The sequence below is a fragment of the Hylobates moloch genome, unplaced genomic scaffold, assembly GCF_009828535.3.
Source record: "Hylobates moloch isolate HMO894 unplaced genomic scaffold, HMol_V3 SCAFFOLD_4, whole genome shotgun sequence".
Lineage (NCBI taxonomy): Eukaryota > Metazoa > Chordata > Mammalia > Primates > Hylobatidae > Hylobates > Hylobates moloch.
The window spans coordinates 75,748,207-75,771,336 of record NW_026652279.1 but is presented as its reverse complement, the minus strand read 5'-3'; the positions used below and the strand labels follow the sequence as shown (position 1 = coordinate 75,771,336).

Genomic DNA, 23,130 nt, shown 5'->3' with positions numbered 1-23,130 from the left:
AGAATCTAGAATAGTTTAATAATACTTGGCACAAGCAGATTATTCAGTAAGTATCTGTTGAGTGAATGAGTGAGGTGCTCTGAGGGATTAAAAGATAAGACACAATATCTGACTTTCAAAGATTAATAAACTAGGACCTAAATACACACAAACATACTTATAATTATGAAATAACCACGTGATGTAGTTGTGATCATTAACTAAAGTACACAGAAAGTGAAATGGAAAGACATCTTTCCACCATTATTTCCTACTATTTCATTTTAATTACTAAGTACTTCGGCCACTTTGAAATATCCCCCCTTGCATGTACTTGTTACAAGCTTTTGTACACCTGTCAATGCCCAAAGTCTTCCTTAGATTATGATCCTTACTTCCTATAAAAGACTATCACATACCAGAAGCTCTCTGAGACTCAGGTCAAATGCTTCTTTTTTTTTTTTTCTTATGGAAGGAAGGTATAAGTAAATGTATTATATGGTAGAATACATCCATAAGAAAATAAAATGTTTGCCAGTAACCTTATTACTGCATAGTTCTTCATGGTTTATAAAGTAGAAAAAAGATCAGTAGAAAAGAAGCCATTTCAATCATTCTATTTATCAAAATATAAGTCACATCTCCACAGACAGGATTGGATAAATATGTATTAAATATCAGGCACCATATTAGGAACTAGAATTACAGACACAATGCCTTCTGAAAAGAGTTTCGAAAGACCAAACTGTCAAGAATGACTGGTGATGGGCTGGTATTAAAGATCAAGATAAATTTTCTCAAGAAAATATTAAGGCATGTTCTATATCCAGTCTCAATGTTGTTTTAGGAAATAGAATCTACTAAGAAAAACATACGGTCATCATGAAATCCAATCATCCCATAGACAGATTTTTTTGGATAAACATAGAATTTAATCCTTTTGAAAAGCTTGAAACCTGTATTTGTCCCTCAAGCTTCTCAAAAAAAAGTATCAAAGAACTGAAGCTCACCAAATCACGGCATGCAATGAGATGCCAGACCAGACATTCCTCATGATTGCTTCCTTACCCCTCTCTAGTTCTGTTTTCTTACACATTGTTACATTTATTTCTTACTATATAAACCTCTAATTTTAGTTGGTCAGAGAGATGGATTTGAGACTGATCAAAGCCTTTTTCTACGGCAATAATCATTGTCTCAGTGATTGGCTTTCTGTGCAGCAAGCAGCAGGACCTAGACTGAACCCCTGGTGATTCAGTAACAATCATATAGTCTTGACTCCTAAATCTGATTTCTAGAAAGCTGCCTCATTAATGCATATGAGTTGTTTCGGCCCTCCTTTTGAAGGTGGAAAGTTAGTGACTGTTCTTTTAAAATTTTTAAGAAAAAAATAAGGTAAATCATAAAGGTCATCAAAATAAACATACTCTAAATATAAAACAATTGATGTCTATTCATATGGCATATGAAAATCACTCTGTGGGATGAAATTAAAATAGTTCTAATTTTTTACTATCTAAAGGGCACTTATAACCATTCCAGAGGGAAAGATACATCAATCAAAAATGTTTTAATTAATATAGCAAATATAATAATGTAAAATGGTAGATACATTTGAGCAAAATAAGGTTTCAATTTTTGTAATTGTCATTATGAATAAATTAATATTTCTACTAAAGGAATTTAAATAAAATTACATTGCTTATTCGTTCAAATACATTCCTTTTCTTAAAAAAAAAAAAAGTTCACGGGGATCAATTCTACATTTGGAAGAGACTCCCGCTAGACAGAAAAGTGATGTATTGAAATTGAAGTAGTTTTCAATTTAAGTAGAATAAATTGAAGGCACATCTTGTTTTTTAAAAAAATCTAAAACCAAGTAATATAAAGTAGGCTAAAGTCTCAAAGTTTCATTGGTAGAAACACTGATAATCAGACCAGAGCTCCCTAGATGATGAAACTTTTTACTTGAAATGAATGGAAAGATCAATGTAACAATTTTAACTTTCATGTATTAAACCATCGCTTCTTTTTCTTCAGTACCCACTTTTGATTTGTGCTGTCATTAATTATTGGTAGTAATTTGTCATTTGTAATATCTCTGCTTTGGATTGCCATAAATTTCATTGACAAAATAATTAATTTTTTGATGTTTGACAAATAAAATACAAATATACAGAAGACAAAAGTTTAAAATACGCTCTGATTGATGTTAAAGACATTCAGCACAAAAAATATTAGCACAAGTATCAGTAAGATGTGCTATGATCAAACGTAGGTAGGTCATGACTGTGAAATAATACTGGGTGTCTAAACTGTATGGTAGGTTGTTGTTTGTTTTTTAATTGTACATGAGAACCAATTTCAGGAAAGGCTACTGCTCTATTCCCAGAAAATACTTAGAAAGTAAAATGCCTGAAGGGAATAAAACTATTCTCCTCTATCCAAGCAATGAAATCATACCATTTGTAAAACTGGAGATTTCTGATTTTGAGAAATGGTGGATATAAAAACAGTCTATACAAAAAATAAATACTACAAGGAGACTATTCCATTTCATGCCAATAAACTAAACACCAACAATGTAAAAACACACCTTAATTCTAATTCTTTTTAACAGTAGTCTTACTATTTTTATATGCCAACCACTATACTTTGTATAGAACAGTTTTAACATGATAAATTCAATTTTAACAATAATCCTAGTTAGAGAACTTAGAAAACCAGAGGGATTTTAGCACTAAATCTAAATTAGCATAAGCATTTAACAAACTTCTTAATTTATCACATGTATCACCAAGAGGGGAATTGTCAATTATGCATATATGGAATTATATCATTACAGTGCAGCTTTGGGACAGTTAATCATGAACCTTCAAGAATCATGAATAACTAGTGAACATTTGGCAATCTGAGAGCAATAACATAAACAAGAAAGGTAATTGCATCAGAATAAGAAAGGCTTCAGAGAAGCTTGCAGGCAGCGACCCATCCTATCTCTAATGATTGAGCCAAAAAAGAAAAAAAAATAATAAATGGACAGACACACATTAATATTCAATTCTTTTCTCTGCTGAAGGTCTCATAGCGAAGGGCCTGTCCACTGATTAGGACATTTAACTCTCCAACCACTGGCATTTTCTTTGTTAACAATAGAATGGTGACAAGTAATTAGTATACATTATCTTCTAATAGGGAAACAGTGAATTCTAAATAATGTGCCACCCATACAAGACAGCTGCACTATACTCAGGGTAGAATTTCATTTATGCAATTATTGACAACATGAGATTGATTAATCAAATACTATATGCTGACAAAATACTCTCTATTAAAGGGGGTCAGAAGGTAAGACTTCACTATGGCTTTACCTCAGCTATTGTTACAGAATCGGGGCACAGAGTGTGAACCAAATGATTTGCCAACATGAGGTAAGTCAAGGCATCTTCATCTACTTGTAGTCCAAAATATTCACTGTAATCACCCGAAAAACCTTGGCCTTAGAAAAAGAAAATCAATATGGATATATTATGTTAACAAGCAAGTCTTAACTCTGCACAAATACATCCACCAATTAGTTTGTTTACATGAATTGTTATTGTAGCAGTTTAATGATAACATAAGCATCAGCAAATATACTTAGAAAAGTACTACATGTCAACATTCAGAGTTCAGACAATTCTGCAAATCAATTTTGTCTGACAAATGCACACGCATGAGAAAAACAAAGCACTTTAAAGATTTAATTTAATTTTAGCTAAATTATATGGCAAAAAAGTGAAATCATACTAAAGGGAATTCTAAATATCAACTAATTGTCAATACATTTTCTGTCACATTAAGATGTTAATGTTAGTTTGTATTAGATCCCTTTGAGGTAAGGAAAAGAAAATAGGAAAACCATCATAAAATTGAGACACAATATTTATATTATTTCAAACATGCACTTCAATTTATGCAATATGGAGTTCCCTATGATAAAGAGATTATATATTCTCAAACTTCCTCCTACCTCCTCTTTTCCCACGTCCTAACTTTGGTTGGTTATAGTATATTTCACTTACTTGGATTATACCATTTACTTTCTATTCTTTCAGTAATTTACTCTTACTGTTATAATAAAATCAAATTTGTGCTCAATATCAGCCTTTTACCCTGTTTCTCTACATCTAAGTTCTATTGATTTTTTTTTTCTCAGTTTGCTGGATTCTATCACTGAGGGATATTTTCAAGTACAATTATGGAAGTCTTATTCTTCAAGTTCTTTCATGTTTATATTTCAGCAGTAATATAACTACCAAGTTTCTCATTTTTGTTTGATGCTGTCATTCTTTAATTTTAAAATATTTAACTGACAAATAAAAATTGTATATATTCAAGGTTTCCAAGGTACTGATTTGATATTGGTATACATTGTGTACTGATTACTATACTCAAATTGACACATCCGTCACCACCCATAGTTACCACGTGTGTGTGTGCGTGTGTGTGCGCGCGCGCGAGCGCGTGGGTGTGTGTGTGTTAAGGATACTTAAAGTTGGCTCTCATCAAATACCAAGTAATATTATTAACTATAGTTACATTAGATTCCGCATAGCTTATGCACCTTAAAACAAAAGTGTGCCCTTTGACCAACATCTCTCCATTTCCTCCACTCCTCAGCCCCTGGCAACCATCATTCAACTAGCAAATGTTTGAGTCACACTTTGTAAGAATTTGGCAGACATCGCCTCTGCAAATAGAATACTGTGAGTCCAACCATTTTTTTTTTCATGCATGCAAGTAAATTGCAGGTAAATTCATCACCTCCTGATACATTTCTCTTTATTCCTGAGTTTATACATCAAATACTATGTCTTGATATTAATTGCCTTATCTCAACTTTTCTGGTATTCTATCTGATCTTCTGCTGTGCGGTTTCAGGGATTTTGTTTGTTGCTTTCTCTGTCATTCCAAGGAAGAAAAAAATGTTAAATAACTCAGAATGTTTTTCTTTAACCATTTCTTGGATTCTGTATCTATAAAAAGCACATCCCATATCCATAAACTTTGGTTCATTTCTCTAATACCACAAATCCCTGGAATATACTCCTCTCTCAGTGAGGTAGTTTCTGCAGGGGCACGTAGGTGTTTAAATCTAGGAAAAGATTTTTCTGAACTTTTGCCATGCTTGCCTTTGCATACCGTAAGTCAGCTTCCCCGAAACTGGGAAATGGATATCAATAAAATCTGCTGTTTTACAGATTCAACTTCTTTCCTAGCAACATTTCAAGCGGGCAGCATCATGAGTAAAATCAAGCAGCAGCACACTTTGAATGTTTAGCTTCTTTCCTTGGCAGTCACTTTTCAAGATTTACAGTCACGTTTTTCACCTCCTTTGTTTTTTTTTTTTTTCTGTTTATTGCTAGTGAATATTTGGCCATTAAAAAATAATAATTGGCTGGGTGTGGTGGCTCACTCCTGCAATCCCAGCACTTTGGGAGGCCAAGGCAGGCGGATCACCCGAGGTCAGGAGTTTGAGACCAACCTAGCCAACATGGTGAAACCCCGTCTCTACTAAAAAAATACAAAAATTAGCCGGGTGTGATGACAGGCACCTGTAATCCCAGCAACTCGGGAGGCTAGGCAGAATTGCTTGAACCCGAGAGATGGAGTTTGCAGTGATCTGAGTTCACACCACTGCACTCCAGCCTGGGCAACAGAACAAGACGCTGTCTCAAGAATAATAATAATAATAATAATAATAATAATAATAATAATAATTGTTCCCATGTCATCTATTGAGGGATTAATATTCTGTGATTCTACTTCTTTGTACAACTTTTAAACTGAGAGTCTGATAAATTAATTTCAAATTAATTTATAATTTAATTTTAACCAGGTAAATCTACAATTAAAATACATATTTTATTCAATGTGTAATATGTAAAAACCTACGCATTCACAACTGTTCTCATCTATTATTTTTTATTTTCATTGGAAGTGCTGTAGTGTTCACATCCTGATAGTGTTATAATAAATGGTTTCCTCAAAAAAATTTTAAGCTACACACGAATGATAGCATATTCAGTAGATATATTTCAAAGGAAATGATTTCCTTTTGTTTACTTATAAAATGTACTTATAATCTACCTCTTGCCAAAATGGGATAATAAATTACTACAGAGAGAGCATATGTAATGGAACTAATAAAAATCAAGACACCAGTAATGGCTATTGCAGCTTCTGCAATTAACCCCCAACCTGATTATATCAGGTTACCTACCCACTCCATGGTGATGATAAAGCATGGATGTAACACCATCAAAACGAAATCCATCAAAGCGATATTCTTCCAGCCACCATCTTATGTTTGACAGAAGGAATCTTAAAACTTCCCAGCTAAAATATAAGAGAAATATGTATTTAAGCAAAATGTAAAGAGCATTTTCCTTAACTGTTATAAATGTTTCCTATTAACTAAAATTATAGGGCTCTATCTTAAGAATCATAATGTTCAAGAAACATAACATATATAAAAGTCACAAAACTAACAAGAATCTCAGTTGGTTGATGAAACTCATTCTACAAGGAAAAATTATTAATTTTTATAGTCCACAAAGTTACTTAATATCTAAGAAAATTTAGGGAAAACATTTTTTAACATGAACTCCAAAACCAGAGACCCTGTCTTATTCAATGTTGTGTTCTCAGCAACCGGAAAAGTGATTACTACATAGTAGTGCTCAAAAAAAGCAAAGGAATAAAACCTATTACCAGTCCCTGAATTTTTAAAAAGGCTTTTCATATAATGTAACCATAATTATGTGATTTTTCTCCTTTCAGAAAATGCATTTTCATTATCAGTAGAAAAAGGACTTTCAATGACTTTTTGCTTAAAATATTTCCTCATGCTACAATTTCAAACAGATACGATTCAGAATAAAAAGTAAAAGATAAAAACAGAAAATCAACCACATGGTAAGCAATATTACATGGACTAGACTGCTGTTTCGTGGAGGTAAAAAAAAAAGAAAACCTAATTACCAAAAACCACATGTGTAATAAAGTACAAAGTTTTACCAGTTTAAGAGTCCTACATCCATAAAAAGAGAAGGAAAACAAAGAAACTGTATAACTCAATTAAAAACACCACGCGAAACAAGTCTGTTTTGGACAATTGAAAAGAAGCCATCATCAATTAGTATTTTCTTTAGTCATATAGTTATGGTGGAGTTCTCTATCTTATTATAACTGTGGTTTTAAGACTGTAATACCTCATTTAGTTTAATGACAAACCTCTGTAATAGTGTACACAAATCTTCACCCCAGTTGAAATTTATGTATTTTTAAAACCTTCCATGTATTAAAGAACAATCTGACATACATGAAGATTAAGTCATCAAAATTAACTTCAGAATTGTAAATCCAAACTCTGGGGAAAGATGAGTGTTGTTAGTAATTAACTGTTTTAAATAAGTTACTTTGAGTTTTGAAAACTTACTAAGTTAAAAAAAAAAAAAAAGAAAGAAAATAAATCCAAGCAATCTAATAGATATAAAAAGGAGACAGGAGGTTCAAGATTTTAAGGTTAAGCAACCTTGAAGGTAGTATTTGCTTATGGTTCTATAATTGCACATTCATATGCTTTAAGGGGGAAATCCTGTTTAACAGAAGAAATGAATAGAAACAACGAGATATACTAGAACTATGTAAGATCAAAATCACTCTATTTTGCATAGGAGTTTTCATTACCATATTGTTTATAGTTTTCTTATAATTAATAAATTTTATTTTTCAGAGTTTTAGATTCACAGCAAAATTGAAAGGAAGATACAGAGAGTTCCCCGTCCCCAAGCATATATCTATATATTGTAACAAGTTTGCTATATGAGAATTTCAGAAAGAAGACTTGAATAAAATTGCATACAAATAATCCTTTGAAAATAATTTTTTCAAAAGAATATACTCTTCTAAGTAAAGGGAAAGATAAGTTAATTATATTGCGATTCAGTGAAAAACAGAAGAGGGAAAGGATGTGAACTTGATCATTGAAAAGAAAGAATTGCCTAGTGTCACAGCAGGAAAGTCAAAGGTAATGAAAGTCCTGTTGATTCCTTTTACTACAATATTTAATCTATTCTATCCTTGACCAAAACAGGAGATAAACTGTGTTTAAAATATTAAAATAAAAAGACACATTGGGGAATAACTACGTTAGTAGACAGATTCTTGGCTTGTATGAACAACAAAAAAATTCCTGTGATAATCAGAAAAGAAACAATAGTGACAATGGAGCACCTAATTAAAAAGTTCTCATGGGTTAAAAGCTGCATTCTATTCTTCAGATCTCTGAAATACTCTTACACATTGTCTGAAAATCACAATCTTTTAAAAACTGCTACAAGATTAAAGTGATAAATCAAATTTCTAGTGCTTTTAATTTCTTTTATATTTTATGAATCATTAATGAAATACAATAGACAAAATTTATTAAGCTATCTAGAACAAAATAGTAAAGAACAAAAATCTAGAAAATTTTATTTTTTAACCAAATATCATGAAATAGATTTAGGAAAAGCCAAATATAAAATTTAAAATTAGTAGCAGCAAGCGCAAAGCAAAAGTTAAAAGTATTAATTCTCTGGCTAAGTCGATTTTCTAAAACTAGATTATTACTATCAGTTATGCAAAAATAACTAGTCTTATAAGGGTAACATTTTATAAATAACTAGCCTTTGTGGCATAAGAAAAAATGAATTGTCAGTTTCTAAGGATAGTAGTCTTAGTTTTGCTATGTTAAATTTTCTGCACAAAAGCACAACCTTTTGTATATAATTATAAAATACTTAGGACACATTACTGAAAAAACTTCTTCCCTAATCATTTTGTCTCATAGGTACCCACATCTCAAAATCAAGTGGAAGATTCTCAAATATACATTAAAGATCCAAGTGTGTAAGGACATCCAGCAGAGGTACCCTGTTCTGCACCCTACCCACCAGCAGTCACATGGAGAATGAAAACACTAATCTCATACAGGAATGAATGAATTAGTTCACTGAATCTAAGATTTGTCTTTGAAATAGAGCAAGCTTAAAGAATACGTCACCAGTGAAAATACTGATTTCTGAAAGATGTTCAATATTATTTCTACTCTCATAATTTCCAAATTCAAAGCTCATAAATTCCATTTTTCCTTCTTTGGGGTGTTGAGAGAAAGAGGGGTTATGAATTATTCCAGACTATGACTGAATTAGAAATATTGTTCAGTGTTCTCTCTAGGAGTAAATGAACTGAATCACCTCAACCGAATGGTTTGCCTTGAGTCAAGGGTATAACAATGTCTGGTAAAAAGTACAGTAAAAAAGGCAATTTACTTTTTCTACCTCAAAATGTCATCAAACAGCCCATAACACAGTTGATATATCCAGTTGATTAGAATCTCATAAAAATATACAGCCGAATTTAAGACACAGTTTTATTTTGGTGCGTTCCAACAGACAAGCCAGGACTTAGATCACTCCATTGACTTACAGCTTTTAAAGCCTGTCTTTACAAACCACTTACTGGCCAGAAACCTAATTTCTGAACAATTGGAGGAGCTAGATGCTAACTTTTAGATGGTGATGTCAAATATATATATATATATATATATATATATATATATACACATACACACACATACACCTCATTGGTCACAATGAATGTGTTTAAGAAGTAACCCATTTTAGATCTTAGCTTTATATCTTAAACTAATTAACACATATATTAGAAACTAGCACTGTGTTATTTATACTGTGCATAGTCAATTGATTAGTGCACTCCCGATTTATTTTTTGGAGCAAAACAAAATCTCTAATATCCAGAAAAAAAAAAATAAAAATGCAATTGACTTTCTTGTGAATCATAAACCACTAACAAAATGTTTAAATCAAAGGTGCCTAATATAGAAACTGAATACATCAATGGATAATACATACATTTAAGGATTTCTGGCAATCAAAATAATCATGATTCTAATTGGCTTAGATGTCTGAAATATTCAACCTGTAATCAAGTAATGAGGATTTATTAAGGAAATTTTGTCACACACAGATAATTCCAATATTAAGGTTTTTAGGAAATATCCCTAAATCAAAAACTGTTGATTGTCTCACATTCTACCAATAATCTTTACAATGAAATATAGACAAATTTTCTCAGTGAGCAACTATAATCAAATATAATGACATTTATTTAATGATGTTACATTTTGTAATCCAAGCTTATTTGCCTAATGTTCTATTTATTTGTGGTCCAAAAATAACTCTGAGATTTTCAAATTTGCAACTTAGTTCACTGGATGTTACTAAACCTACTAATATTGTATATTAATAAATAAGAGACATTACTAAGCAGTGGCTAAATATCAAAAAAAAATGAAAAAATGATGTTCCTCTTAGATATTCCATAGGCTTTAGGCTGAATGGGTATTAAACAGTACATCACAAAATCACGAATCAAAAACCTCATGTTTTGATCTGTGTATTTCAATTGAGGCAGTAGATTGTGAGGAAAAATAATGTTAATGTTTAATATAATAACAGGTAACATCAAACTGCCTGGTTTATTTTTTAAAATTAAAAGAATTAATCAATTTTAATTAAATTAACCAACAATTAAAAATATGTTTTGCTCATAATTTGTATAAGTTACATTACAAACTCAGCCAATTGGAATTAAGAGAAAACTTGAAATGACTGAAAAGGAATTCAAAGTCACCAAGTGTCTGCTAGCTTCCAGACTCCACCCATTACACAGCCTCATTCAATAAGGCTGTGATATGATATTTTATGGTTTGGGAAACTGAGGTTTAGAAAAGTTAAAAAACCATGTCCAGGGTCACTCAGGTAATAGGTACAGGTGCAGCTCAACCTTTTGAATCTAAAACCTCACCTCTTAACTGCAATTTTATACTCCACATTCAGCATGACGACATTAAAAATTATTTCTTGTTTTTGGCAATTGCCCTGGTACAACATCTTTTAAAACCCCGTAATTCCCACATATCCATAATTTTAATACGTGGTCATACTAGCTGTATTAATCTTCTCTAAGTCTCAGTTTTCCACAATGCAAAATGGAAGATAATTTCTGCACCCTCCTGAATGGGGATTAAATGGAATGGGTATAACGTGATGGCAGTGTTTGATATACTGCCAATCAATGAGAGTTCCTATTAAATAACAAACAAATTTTGAATATTTGTTTAAATATTACATATAAATTACATTTATGGCTGTAATATATCAATGTGTTCTATTAGTTGTGATTTTCTCATACTGAAATAAATCATAAAGATAAGCATGTTTTAGCTAACATCAAAGCTAAATAATCCCTTTTTTAAATTCAGCATTTATTTTTCCTATAGTTTTATTTTATTTACCTATTTGTACATTCAGTATGCATTTCTTAACTACCTGCTTTGTACCAGGCACAATGCCAGGTGCTGGGGACACAGCTATGAATAGCAAATACAAAGTATCAATTTGTGTGGAGTTTAGGGTCTAACAGGAGAAACAGGCATTTTACAACTACTAACACAAACACATTTAATTACAATAGTGATGAATAATACAAAGAATAAATATGGCAGTATGAGACTGTATTGAGAGAGAAACAGTTAATGTATTCTGAGGAAGTGAAGCTAAGCTTCTCAGAAAGTGAGAGTGAAAGCTGAAGCCCATAGGATAAATTGGACAATATAACACTCATTCAAAGTTATTAGAAATCGCCTTACATTAGTTCAGAAAAGCCCTCAATCCACTTTTGACAGGCACAGCAGGAATATATTTTTATTACACACTATCAGTTCACTAGTGTAGTCATTAGCATAGGACTTCCTTTAAAGATAGATTCAACATGGTCAACAAAATCAGATTTTGTGGAAAGGTATCTATTAAATTAACCATCTGTCTTAGTTTAAGCTCCTATATCAAATTGCCATAGACAGAGTAGGTTATAAACAACAAAAATGTATTCCTCATAGTCCTGGAGGATGGAAGTCCAAAATCAGGGTGCCAGCATGGTCAGATTCTGACGAGGGTCCTCTTATGAGTTGCAAAGTGCCCACTTCCCACTGCATCTTCTCATGGTAGAAAGAGTGTGAGGGAGCTCTCTGGGTCCCTTTTCTAAGAGCGCTAATCCCCAATCCCATCCAGAGCGTGGAGCCCTCCCAAAGGCCCCACTTCCTAATGTCATCACCTTAGAGATTAGAATTCCAACATACAAATTTCAGAGGGACAGAAACATTCAGAAATAAAAGAGAGGATGAAGAAATAAGAAAAGGACATTTTTCTTTATGTGTTAATTTTGTGTGACTGACTCCCTACATAATGCTTAACTATCTTTCTTATTTTAATCACATTTCTCCAGAATTTTTCTATTCAAAGAAAATACTTTTGAGACAGTCTTTCCAGCAGCATATATATCTAGAAACTTCCCACTCGATACTCCTTCTGTACCAAATCTCATCTTTTCTTGGCTGACTCATGCCCCAATTCTTGTCCTCTTCAGCCCAGACTCTGCTTACTGTCTGCCTGGAGAATGCATTCCTTTCCTCCTTACTCCCTGTGGCTCCTCTATTCCTAAACTAGCTATCCATCTGCTCTCTTATTCTCTTTCCTTCCATTTTCCTCTTCTAACCGCTTCTCCTCTCTCCCTTTCCTCTGTTAGCCTCTCTTCCTTCTTAAATCTTGATTGCAGAAGCAAATGTAAAGCCTGTCAAGCAATCCTAGGAATTGCTTATAATTCATTAAATATACATATTTATGTATGATTTTGCAAAAATAAAGATATCAGGTACTCTGACTTGATGAATTTCACGAGAAAATTATGTCATACTTCACTTAATGAAAATTAACTAAGCATTTTTAATATACAATGAAATAACACTGAATTAGAAGTCAAGAAAATTATGTTCTAGCCAATTTTGCAAAAATCAGTATATAAACAGATAATCTCTCTGAAAATCAGTGTGATAATTTTTGAAAAGAGGGTACTAGATTATTTGATCTCCATCTTATATATTTTTATAAATTTAAATTTATTTTATTTTATTTTGAGATAGTCTCTCCCTGTCACCCAGGCTGGAGTACGGTGGCGTGATCTTGGCTGCAACCTCTGCCTCCCAGGTTCAAGCAATTCTCTTGCCTCAGCCTCCCAAGTAGCTGGGATTACAGGCGCCCACCACCACGCCCAGCTAATTTTTTGTACTTTTAGTAGAGATGGGGTTTCACCATGTTGGCCGGGCTGGTATTGAACTTCTGACCTCAAGTGATCCACCTACCTCAGCCTCCCAGAGTGCTGGGATTACAGGCGTGAGCCACCATGCCCAGCCTATAAATTTAAATTTAAACTGAAAAATTAATTCAAGATTAACATTTCTGAGTTTTAGCATACAGACTAATTTGAATGATTTCACTATATTCTACTAGAATACAGACACAAAAGTTTATGACATTAAATGTGCCTTAGAAAATGATAGAGTTATGGCCTGAAAAAAATGACATCCACACTCAAAAATATTATAAAACCAAATTCAACCAGCACTGAATCCCACAATCTCAATTGATAGCCCAGCACAAGGTTCACAAAATCTTATTTCTTACATGAATGCCATGTGAGAGACAGTAAGAGACAAACTGGTTCATGCAAGTAAGTCCTGTTTTCCCAATGTAATCATAAATTATTGTCTAAATGTTAAGAACCATATCTTATGCCTTTTCTTTATATTAGTTTCAAACAAACTGACCTGAACTAACTTAATAATGTACATAGAAAGCTAAGACACTCACATAATAAAATATTAACTTTTTTTTTTTTTTGAGAAAGGGTCTCACTTTCTTGCCCAGGCTGATGTGCAGTGGCACCATCTCATCTCACTACATCCTGGACCTCCTGGGCTCAAGTTATCCTCTCACCTCAGGCCCCAAGTAGCTGGGATGACAGGAGTGCACCACGACGCCAGGCTAATTTTTGTATTTTGTGTAGAGGCGGGGTTTTGTCATGTCTCCTAACCTGGTCTTGAACTCCTGGACTCAAGCAATCTGCCCATCTCGGTCTCCCAAATTGCTGGGATTAATTTATCTTTTAAATACAATATTAACTCTGAAGCGGTAAAAATAAACAAATTGAAAAGTAATATATAAAGTTAAATAATGTTTTCATAGTCATTGGAAATGGAACTGGAAATTAAGAACAACAAAACTCTTTACTTCACTAAAATAAAGGCACATAAGCAATGATTATGATATTTTTTGGAAACCTACAAAAGTGGTATTTTCATGATGAAAACTTAAGTAAGAAATTATTTAACTGAAATGTTCAAATAATAGATTTTCCTCTTCTTTTCTTCCTTTCCCCCCATAGCTTACAATTTCTCTTTAGAGACCTTTCATAACATGTTTAACACTATAAGAAGTAAAATCATTAAACTCTTCACTGATCATCTTTCCGTATTGTTTATTAGAAGTTTTAACACACATGGGCATTCATGCAAACATATACCTCAATTTTTTTTTAATCAAAAAAAAAAATATGGCCAGGCTCTAGTGAGAGTAAGTTCATATTGGTGAATGTATGGCCTACATTGGAATAAAAATGCTTATGATTAAATATTGAAAATTTCCCCAAATGTAATATAAATCTCTGGTGACGACAACAAAAGGAAGAAACCACAAAAACATCAGTATCCTTAAGGAATCATCAGCTTCTTTTTGTTTGCTCCAGTTATAAATTTTGCATTTGCACATTGCTGCCTAGACTTTCAAAGGGTTCTGCAATGATTAATTTAACAATCTACCCATATTGCTGTAATATAACCAAAAACTTTTACATATATATAATTTATAATATCTGAATCAAGGATAAACTAGTGGCCAAAATAGAAGTTCCAACATCCAGGCATGTTATTAATGCAGAAATGGCCAAGTGTCACCAAAATATGGCTACTTAAATACTTCTCAAGCTTGGGTGCTTTACCTCTAAAGACACACGGAAACACACATAACAGTGCATATTTATGACAGTCAATTTGACCTGATTATTTGACAGTAAAAAATCAATGTGTAAAAATTCTAATACTTACAAATATATATTGAATGCTTACTAAATAAATGGCAGGCCTTGTACTGAGTGCTTTGCATGAATTATTTCATGTAATTCCCACAATAACCCTCAAAGGTGCACATAATAATAGAGGTTGGCACACTTTTTTGTACAGAGCTAGAAAAAAACATTTTAGACTTCGTGGCCATGTAAGGTCTCAGCGTTGCATGACTCAACTCAGTTGTGGTAGGGAGAAAGAGGACATAGGCAGTGTGTAAACGAATGGGCGTGGCTATATTTCAATAAAACATTATTTACAAAAACAGGCAGCAGTCACACTTGGCCCACAAGCAATATCCTTTGCAGACCCCTGCAATTAAAATTCTCATTTTACCACTGTTAGTATGTAACATTCATATGCCCACACAGCTGGCCAATGAACTCAGGTCTCTTATTGCAGAATCAAAGCTGCTAACTACTACATATATCTGCTTCTTGCCAGCAATTTACACAGCTATTCCATGGTAAAATAAAAACAAATATATTCTGGAGTAAAAGGCAAACTGATATGTTTATAAAAGACAAAACAAAATATTAGAAGAAACCTTGCATTTACAATACTAGTGATGCTCACTCTAGGAAATAAAAGTCTATGCTCCCCAAAACATCAAGATATCTGATGAAATTTAGAGAATTCAGTCTATGCTTTAAAAATGAGCTGTCTTTAAAAAGTTATATACTTTTTAAAGCTCCATGGAATCTTTTAGGGTTCTTCTTCATATATAATGACACAGAGGAATTGCTAAAACCATGCACCAGGTGCTATACATTGTCATCAATGTCCATGCCCATTTGCAAATGTACAGCGTATGGCCAGACTGAGAATAATGATTTATGTCCAGGTCAAAATCCTGCCCAGGCAGGAAGACCCTGCCTATTTAACAAAGTCTGATTTCACTTGGAATAAAATCCAGTCCACAGTCCTGGTTACAGGTCCAGTATAATCCGATCCAGTCTAATATTTCAACTACTGCCCACTAAGCACCAGCTATAGTGCCCTTTTTTCTGTTCTTGAAGCACAGACAAGCTCATTTCAGACATAGGTACTTCTTACCAGCTATACTCTCTGCCTAGAATTCTCTTCCCTTAAGTCAGACCCCAGCCAAATGTCAATTGGATTTCACGCAAATATGATCTCTTGGAGGACTTCTCTGGACACCCAGTTACTCTGCCAACCATATCACTTTCAGATACGTTTTGCTTAGCATTTATGTGATACTACGATCTTTTCTTGGTTTATTATTATTTACTTTATGTGCTATTATGTAGCATTTTTAAATTGATTATCAATCTTCCTCAATATAATAAATATATGCTGTAGATGTACAGATGTCACGTTTATTTAGTTGTTGCTGTATTCCCAGAGCCTAGCAGCTGGCCTGGTGCTTAGAAACCATACAGTAAATATTTGTAAAATGAAGAAATGAATGACACATACCACTGTTCTGCAGGCTACACCATATTGCCATTTATGGTTTTATTCACTTCATTTTGGTCAATCATGCACAGAAAAGAAAAAGTTGTTTAGACCTCACAGAAAATGATTTAAAATTCACAGTGCCTTGTTATTTTATTCAAAAAGTTTCATTTTAGAACTGATAGTCGTTGCTGTCTAAAAATGGGGGAAAAACTATTGTTTACCTCTTCATAAAGTTTATTTAAAAAATAAATATGGCAGGCCAGGAGTGATGGCTCACACCTGTAATCCCAGCACTTGTGGGCGGATCATGAGGTCAGGAGATCAGGACCATCCTGGCCAACATGGTGAAACCCCGTCTCTACTAAAAATACAAAAATTAGCTGGGCTTAGTGGTGCACGCCTGTAATCCCAGCTACTCGGGAGTCTGAGGCAGGAGAATCACTTGAACCCGGGAGTCAGAGGTTGCAGTGAGCCGAGATTGTGCCACTGCACTCCAGCCTGGCGACAGAGCAAGATTCCGTCTCAAAAACAAATAAAAACAAAAACAAAAAATAAATAAATATGGCAATTAATTCTGCTAAGTATTCATTTTGTCTTGTCATATTATTTTAATTATTTGAAATTTATGTATTTTAATTTCTTTTGCATATTACCTTATTTATGTAATTTTGTCAAAATGTTTCCCAGTTTAAAAATCATTTTATTTGACCTTAGTCAAGTCTAAAATGTCATCCATTATGCAGTTGGTAACAATTTAATTCTTTTTTCTTAACTCTTTTCTAATTGAATTTCCCAACACTTAAGTTTTATTTTAATTCAACTTTTATGTTAGAATTTTTATCATTTATTACTTTTTTGTATTTGTTATTATTTTCTAAATTTTATTGTAGGACAGCATAAAAAGTATAGATAAATGAAGACCACAGATAAGAAGAGCCAGGTTTACACAAGAAATGTATGCTCCTGTTCATCTATGATTAACTGTGTATTAGCCCCACAAGTCCTTAGGACTAAATCCACTTTTACCAAAATTCATGTTGTTGTAAGTCACTAAGTTGGATACTCACTGAAACTGATGTTCTCTTTCAGCATGTCAGCATGCCACTATTCATACAACTATCAAGGGTTTTCCGGGTCAGTGTTCAACTTTCTTATGCTAAACCACTGATTTCCAATAAGAAGGAATTTGTAACCTCAACCCTACCACCTCCTCCTCTGTCATCTCTGCTTATGAGCTATGCCATATATCAGTACTTTTGCACGAGGAAAGAAAGGGGAGGCACCATCTAGTTAAATCCACTGTGATTCTTCCATTGAAAACCCTTCTTGAGAAGTATTTTATTTAAGAAATATAAATTCTGAATGTTATTACTTGATTAAATCAGGCATTTAGGAAAGCCGCTTATTTGTGCAACACTATCTTTCTCCTTTTCAGAAAAGCCCTCCTAAATTACATTTTCAAAACCTCTTTCAACCTTTACTAAAGGTCACAGAATATGTTTGTGATATTTGCTACTTCACTGACATGTAGAACTGTCATTGTGAACACTTCCCACCACATTATTCAAAGACCCCCAAACAATACATACATGAGATAATCACTGTCAGTTATGATATGTCTGTTAACTCCTTAAGATGATTCCCTCTCCACTTTGGCTGCTGGCAGTCTGTATGCTGGGATAAAGAAAAGAAAACTATCCTTTATTGGGAATCTATATGTGTCCAGTGCTTTATCCATATAATCACATTTAATTTTCTCACTACACTTTTGGTAGGGTAGAGGGGAGGCAAAATCTTTACCTTTACCTGTTTAGGGTATCCAGCTGGGTCTGAGAGTTAGATTGACATAAGACAGATTAACAGGAGAAAAGCATACAAATTTATGTAATATAAGAGCCTTCATAAGGAAATGTTGACTCAAAGAAGTAGCAAAACCTGAATACTTATAGGCTGGGTTGAACGAAGAATCACAAATACAGAAAAGTAACTAAAACAAATGGAGACACTAAAGGAAGAGTACAGTTATTTTGAACAAGGTCTGTTTGTACAGAATCCTCTAGTCCCATCTCTGGTGATAAGAACATTTCTTTCCTCCTGGCATAAGGAGGGCAGCTCTTACATAGGAGTTACATCTGCTTTCAGGAAGAAAAAGGGGAAATGAAAGCATCCTTCTTGCGCCTGTTTTTCAAGTGCCTTTTACCGAAAACTCAAAACCAGAAATATGCCAACGTGGCCAATTTTGAGGTGACATATCCTGAACCCCTTCAAGGAGTTATTATCCTCTAATTACTAATGAAATTAGCATTATATCTAAAACAGATATTAAGTGATTTTCCAAAATCACTTGGGCAAACAAATGAAGGACTGGAACACTTGTCTACATCTGTCTGTCTCCCCACCCTCAAAAACGCTGCTCAAAGCCAAAAAAAAAAGAAAACTTTAAAGTTGGATTTTACTCTCAGACACAGAAAATATACCAATGATTACAGGTAATATATTTCTATACTTCTAAAATCTTATTTTCTAATGTTTGTTCCCTAGAATTTTTGGGTTTTTGTTTGTTTTTGCTTTCTTTTGTTATTTTGCTTGTTATTGATATATTAGTGAAGTTAATAAAGCTTTGGATGTTGTCACAAGCAGCTCATAGACTTATGGCAATCCTCCTAAACTTGCCTTTTCTAGAGCCCACTTATTCACAAATGCTCTCTTTTGATTTATACCTTCACAAAGTGTTTCACTGTTAATACTGTTGGTTGCTAATGGTCAAACCCACTTTGGAAAGAATTGTAGTATTAGAACATTTTAGTGCAGATGTTAGAGATTGCAAACATATAAATTGCTCACAGTAGAGTCTTGTAGAGCTCAAATTTGGCACTCAGACTTGTTACTAACATAAAAATGTGACTGAAATTTATTCACAGCCAGTTACAAGAAGGATAAATGAGGAAAAAATAAAAGGGTATTAAAAATCAATAAAGGTACAAATGTGAGGAAATAATGCAATAGGCACAGAAATATGTGAACGTGTCAAGAAAATAATGGATTACACAAAAATTAGTACTGCTCTAAAGTATAAAGTCTGCTCAAAATTATCTTACTTTTCCATCTATTATGATGCCACATGTCTGGCCCATTGGTTCAAATTTTGAGTTTTTCTCTAGAGCAATAGCAGTACTAAGTCAGCAACTCTCCCTATCATCATCCAAGGATACGACCCCTTGACCTTTGATATAGCATGTTAATCAGTGAATTATTTTAAGAATCCTTTGTTTTACAGACACTTGCTAGTCTTTGGCAATAGTTTTACAATAAACTGAAAAGTATCTCTTTTAAAGTTGAAACAGTACTAAGTAGTTGAAGATAAATATGTTCTTGTGAATAAAATTTTGTCCATGTTCATAAACAAAAGGTCTACATTTGTTTCTCATAATCCATAAACACTTCATAAGACCTCTTTGAAGGTTGATTATCTTATTAAAACAGGAAAAAGAACACCATTTTTGAGAAATTGGGGGTGGCATATATATTTCTAATGTGGCTTTTGAGAGACAAGGTTTGAATATGGCCCAGGAACTTCAGAGGTACTGTCATCACAATGGCTGGCAGAAACAAAAATACCACAGCCCTCTGAAGCGCCAAGGCTTGTGGAGAACACCTGTGACTGCAGGTGGCTCTACTTGAAAAGAACTGCACCCCGTTCCTCTTCAATGGGGGGCACTGTGTTCCACAGTGGGTCAGAGGTGACCAGGGTGCTTTCAAGTTTAGTTTTATAATTTTGAAGAACTGGATTGTGAGCCCTGACAAGTTCCCAATTTACCCCGTTAAAAACATAAAAGTGGTCGGTTTTCCCTCCTTTAACATAAACCTTCATTCACTAACTACAGCAGGAGATTTCATCTAGTGACCTTCTTTTCAAATCCAATTTAAATTAAATGATTGATTTTAAGATTTTGCCAGACATATACTGAGGCTTCAAAAAAAAAAAAGTAATCTTTATAGTACTCTCAATGGAGATTAAGTCAGGTTAGAAAAAAAAAAATGTCACTAGAGTGATTTTTTCCCCTGCTACCTTGTATACAAATTATTTTTAGGAGTCTAGAAGATAGAACAGCACCAAATCTTAAGATACTGAAAATATTTTGACACAACTGCACTTTTCAAGTATAAAATAGCAAACAAGGATGTGGTGGATGCATTCCTGTACTGGGCAATGGCTAAGAAATTTCTGACTAAAATATAATATGAAAAGTCAGAACTCATCTGGTATAGTACATTCAGTTCAGTATTCCACATTTAAGAGGGATATAGACAAATTCAGGTTTGTTAACAAATAAGAATTCAAAACCAAGTAATGCAATAGGAAAAACAACTGGGGAAAAATGGAAATACACGCTCTGGAAATAGAAGAAGCCCCAGGGCATAACACTCAAAGGCACACGATGTAGAAAAGTGATTGGATCGGCTTTGTAAGCTTCCATGGGTTACAAATTGGTAGACAGATTCTAAACTCAATATAAAAAAGAATTTCCTAATGGAGAGATCCGTCCAAATACAAAATGAGCTATCTTACAAGATCAGTTTCATTTTCTGAAGACACGCAAGGGAAAGGTGAATTAGGGATGCTAAAGAAAAGACTAAAGATTAAACTATAATATTGAGGTCCTTTCCAAGTCTCGAGTCTGAATTTTTTAGGATGAGAATTGTCTATAATTGGACAGCTCTCAAACTGATAAAGAGGGCATGTCAAAGTAAAATACTAGCATATAAGGAATAGCATTAGTTAGAAGAAGAAATAAATGTAACTAAGACATAGTTTACAAATGCTTTTTTGATGAAGAGTCAGGGAATATCCAAACACAAGCAACATGACAAGTTTTTGAATTGTGAAAACCAGGATATACTGAAGAAACACGAGAAAAATCTCAAGAGAAACCATATTGGAAAAAAGCATTTTTGACATCCTGCCTAGTAAAAGCAAATACTATTACTAATCTTACTAATATGCATTAATCAGTACTAATTTAGCAGTGGTGGGAAGAAATAAACACTAGTTTAAGAATGCAAACTTTCAAATTATAGGAATATTAGAACTTTTTAGGCAGGAATGGTTCATAAGACGTTTACTTTATCAAGATTATGTATCTACTAAAATCATGCCACTCTTACTGTGTTAAATCCACGCTCATTTAAAAAAAAAAAAAAAAAAAAAACCTTAAAGAAGCTCTCTGGTTCCTCATGTTGCCTCTTCCTGCTGGCTTTATTCTGCATTTCACTTCAGTGTTTCATCAAATCCATTCCAGATTTCCATTTGATTTCGGTGGACTTTGAAGATGGATCACCACTCTCATTAGGATGAAATTCTTTGGGAATAATTTTATTTTCAAAGTAAGGATTTTCATCAAAATAAAAATCTATCCTGTAACCTGATTTAATATCTTCAAATTCTGTCACTTCAACTCTGGTCAAATAATGCAGTGCGTCTTCGTCCTCCTCCCCAAGCAGTGCGAACACTGGTGGATGGTTGACAAATGTTGTTACCCCCAAATTTGGGATGTTGGCAATCAGTTCTGACCTCTTCTGAAAAAGTGGTTGGCGGAGTTTGTTACATTTCTATTCGACTTTCAAAATCTTCTCACATTAAGTCTATTTCATTTTGTACTTCATCAATGTGTTCAATTGCTTCTTGCTGTTCTTTCTGTCCCTTCTTCGGCAAGCCTGCAGGAGCAGATGTCTCCTTCGGTCCCACAGCAGGAGGTGGTCCAGAGAGCTTCTTTACCTGATTTACTGACCATTCTGATGCAGGTGTGGATGAGTTAAGAGAGTTCATCAAAGACGACATTTGGCCGAAACCATTACAGTACTACTTGGTTCCTGATATGGATAATGAAGAAGGAAAAGGAGAAAAAGATGATGACGACGATGATGATGATGCAAAGGAGGAAAGATTAGAAGATACTGATGAAGTAGGGGATAAGGATGAAGGTGAAGAAGATGAAGATGATGAAGGGGAGGAAAGAGAGGAGGATGAAGGAGAAGATGACTAATAGAACACTGATGGATTCTGACCTTCCTTTTTTAAAATGTTCTCCAGTCCCTGGGAGCAAGCTGCAGTCTGTTTTGTTTTGTTTTGTTTTTTCTCTTGTCCTCAGTCGCCTTGTTCTTGAGGTCTCTTTTCTCTACACCATGGTTCTCAACTTATTTTGGAGAAAATACCTTGAGCAGAACAGAATGGGAAAAGAGTCTCTACCCCTTTCTGTTCAAAATTCATTTTTATCCCTTCCTGTCTGAACTACATGGAATCAACACCACCAAGATCTGTGGGAAAAAAGAAAAAACCTGCTCCCTTCATACTACTGGAAACTGGAGGGTGCTTCCAGGGTGCTAAGCCCCTGTGTAGTAGTGCATAGAATTCTAATTTCTTCCTCCTTTCTCTGTATACTGGGATCAGAAAGCACACTGTGTCTCTATGTGAATATGAACAGTTAGCATATACCAACATGTATCTAGTTTCTCTTGTTTAAAAAAAGAAAAAAAAACTTAAAAAGTGGGGTTATAGAAGGTCAGCAAGGGGTGAGTTTGAGATGTTTCAGTGGGTTAAGTGG

The 23,130-nt window shown here is 33.8% G+C and overlaps 1 protein-coding gene and 1 pseudogene across 1 annotated transcript in view; both read right to left on the bottom strand.

Annotated features, from left to right (window-relative positions):
• GBE1 (1,4-alpha-glucan branching enzyme 1) overlaps positions 1-23,130 on the bottom strand; it is a 284,910-nt gene that overhangs the window by 115,985 nt on the left and 145,795 nt on the right. The window contains exons 8-9 of the mRNA XM_032150400.2: positions 6,245-6,360; positions 3,351-3,478 (exon numbers count right to left, since the gene is read on the bottom strand). Coding sequence (XP_032006291.1) covers positions 3,351-3,478; positions 6,245-6,360 — 244 coding nt within the window. The remainder of the gene's footprint in view (positions 1-3,350; positions 3,479-6,244; positions 6,361-23,130) is intronic.
• LOC116466502 (protein SET-like) lies at positions 20,803-22,367 on the bottom strand (annotated as a pseudogene).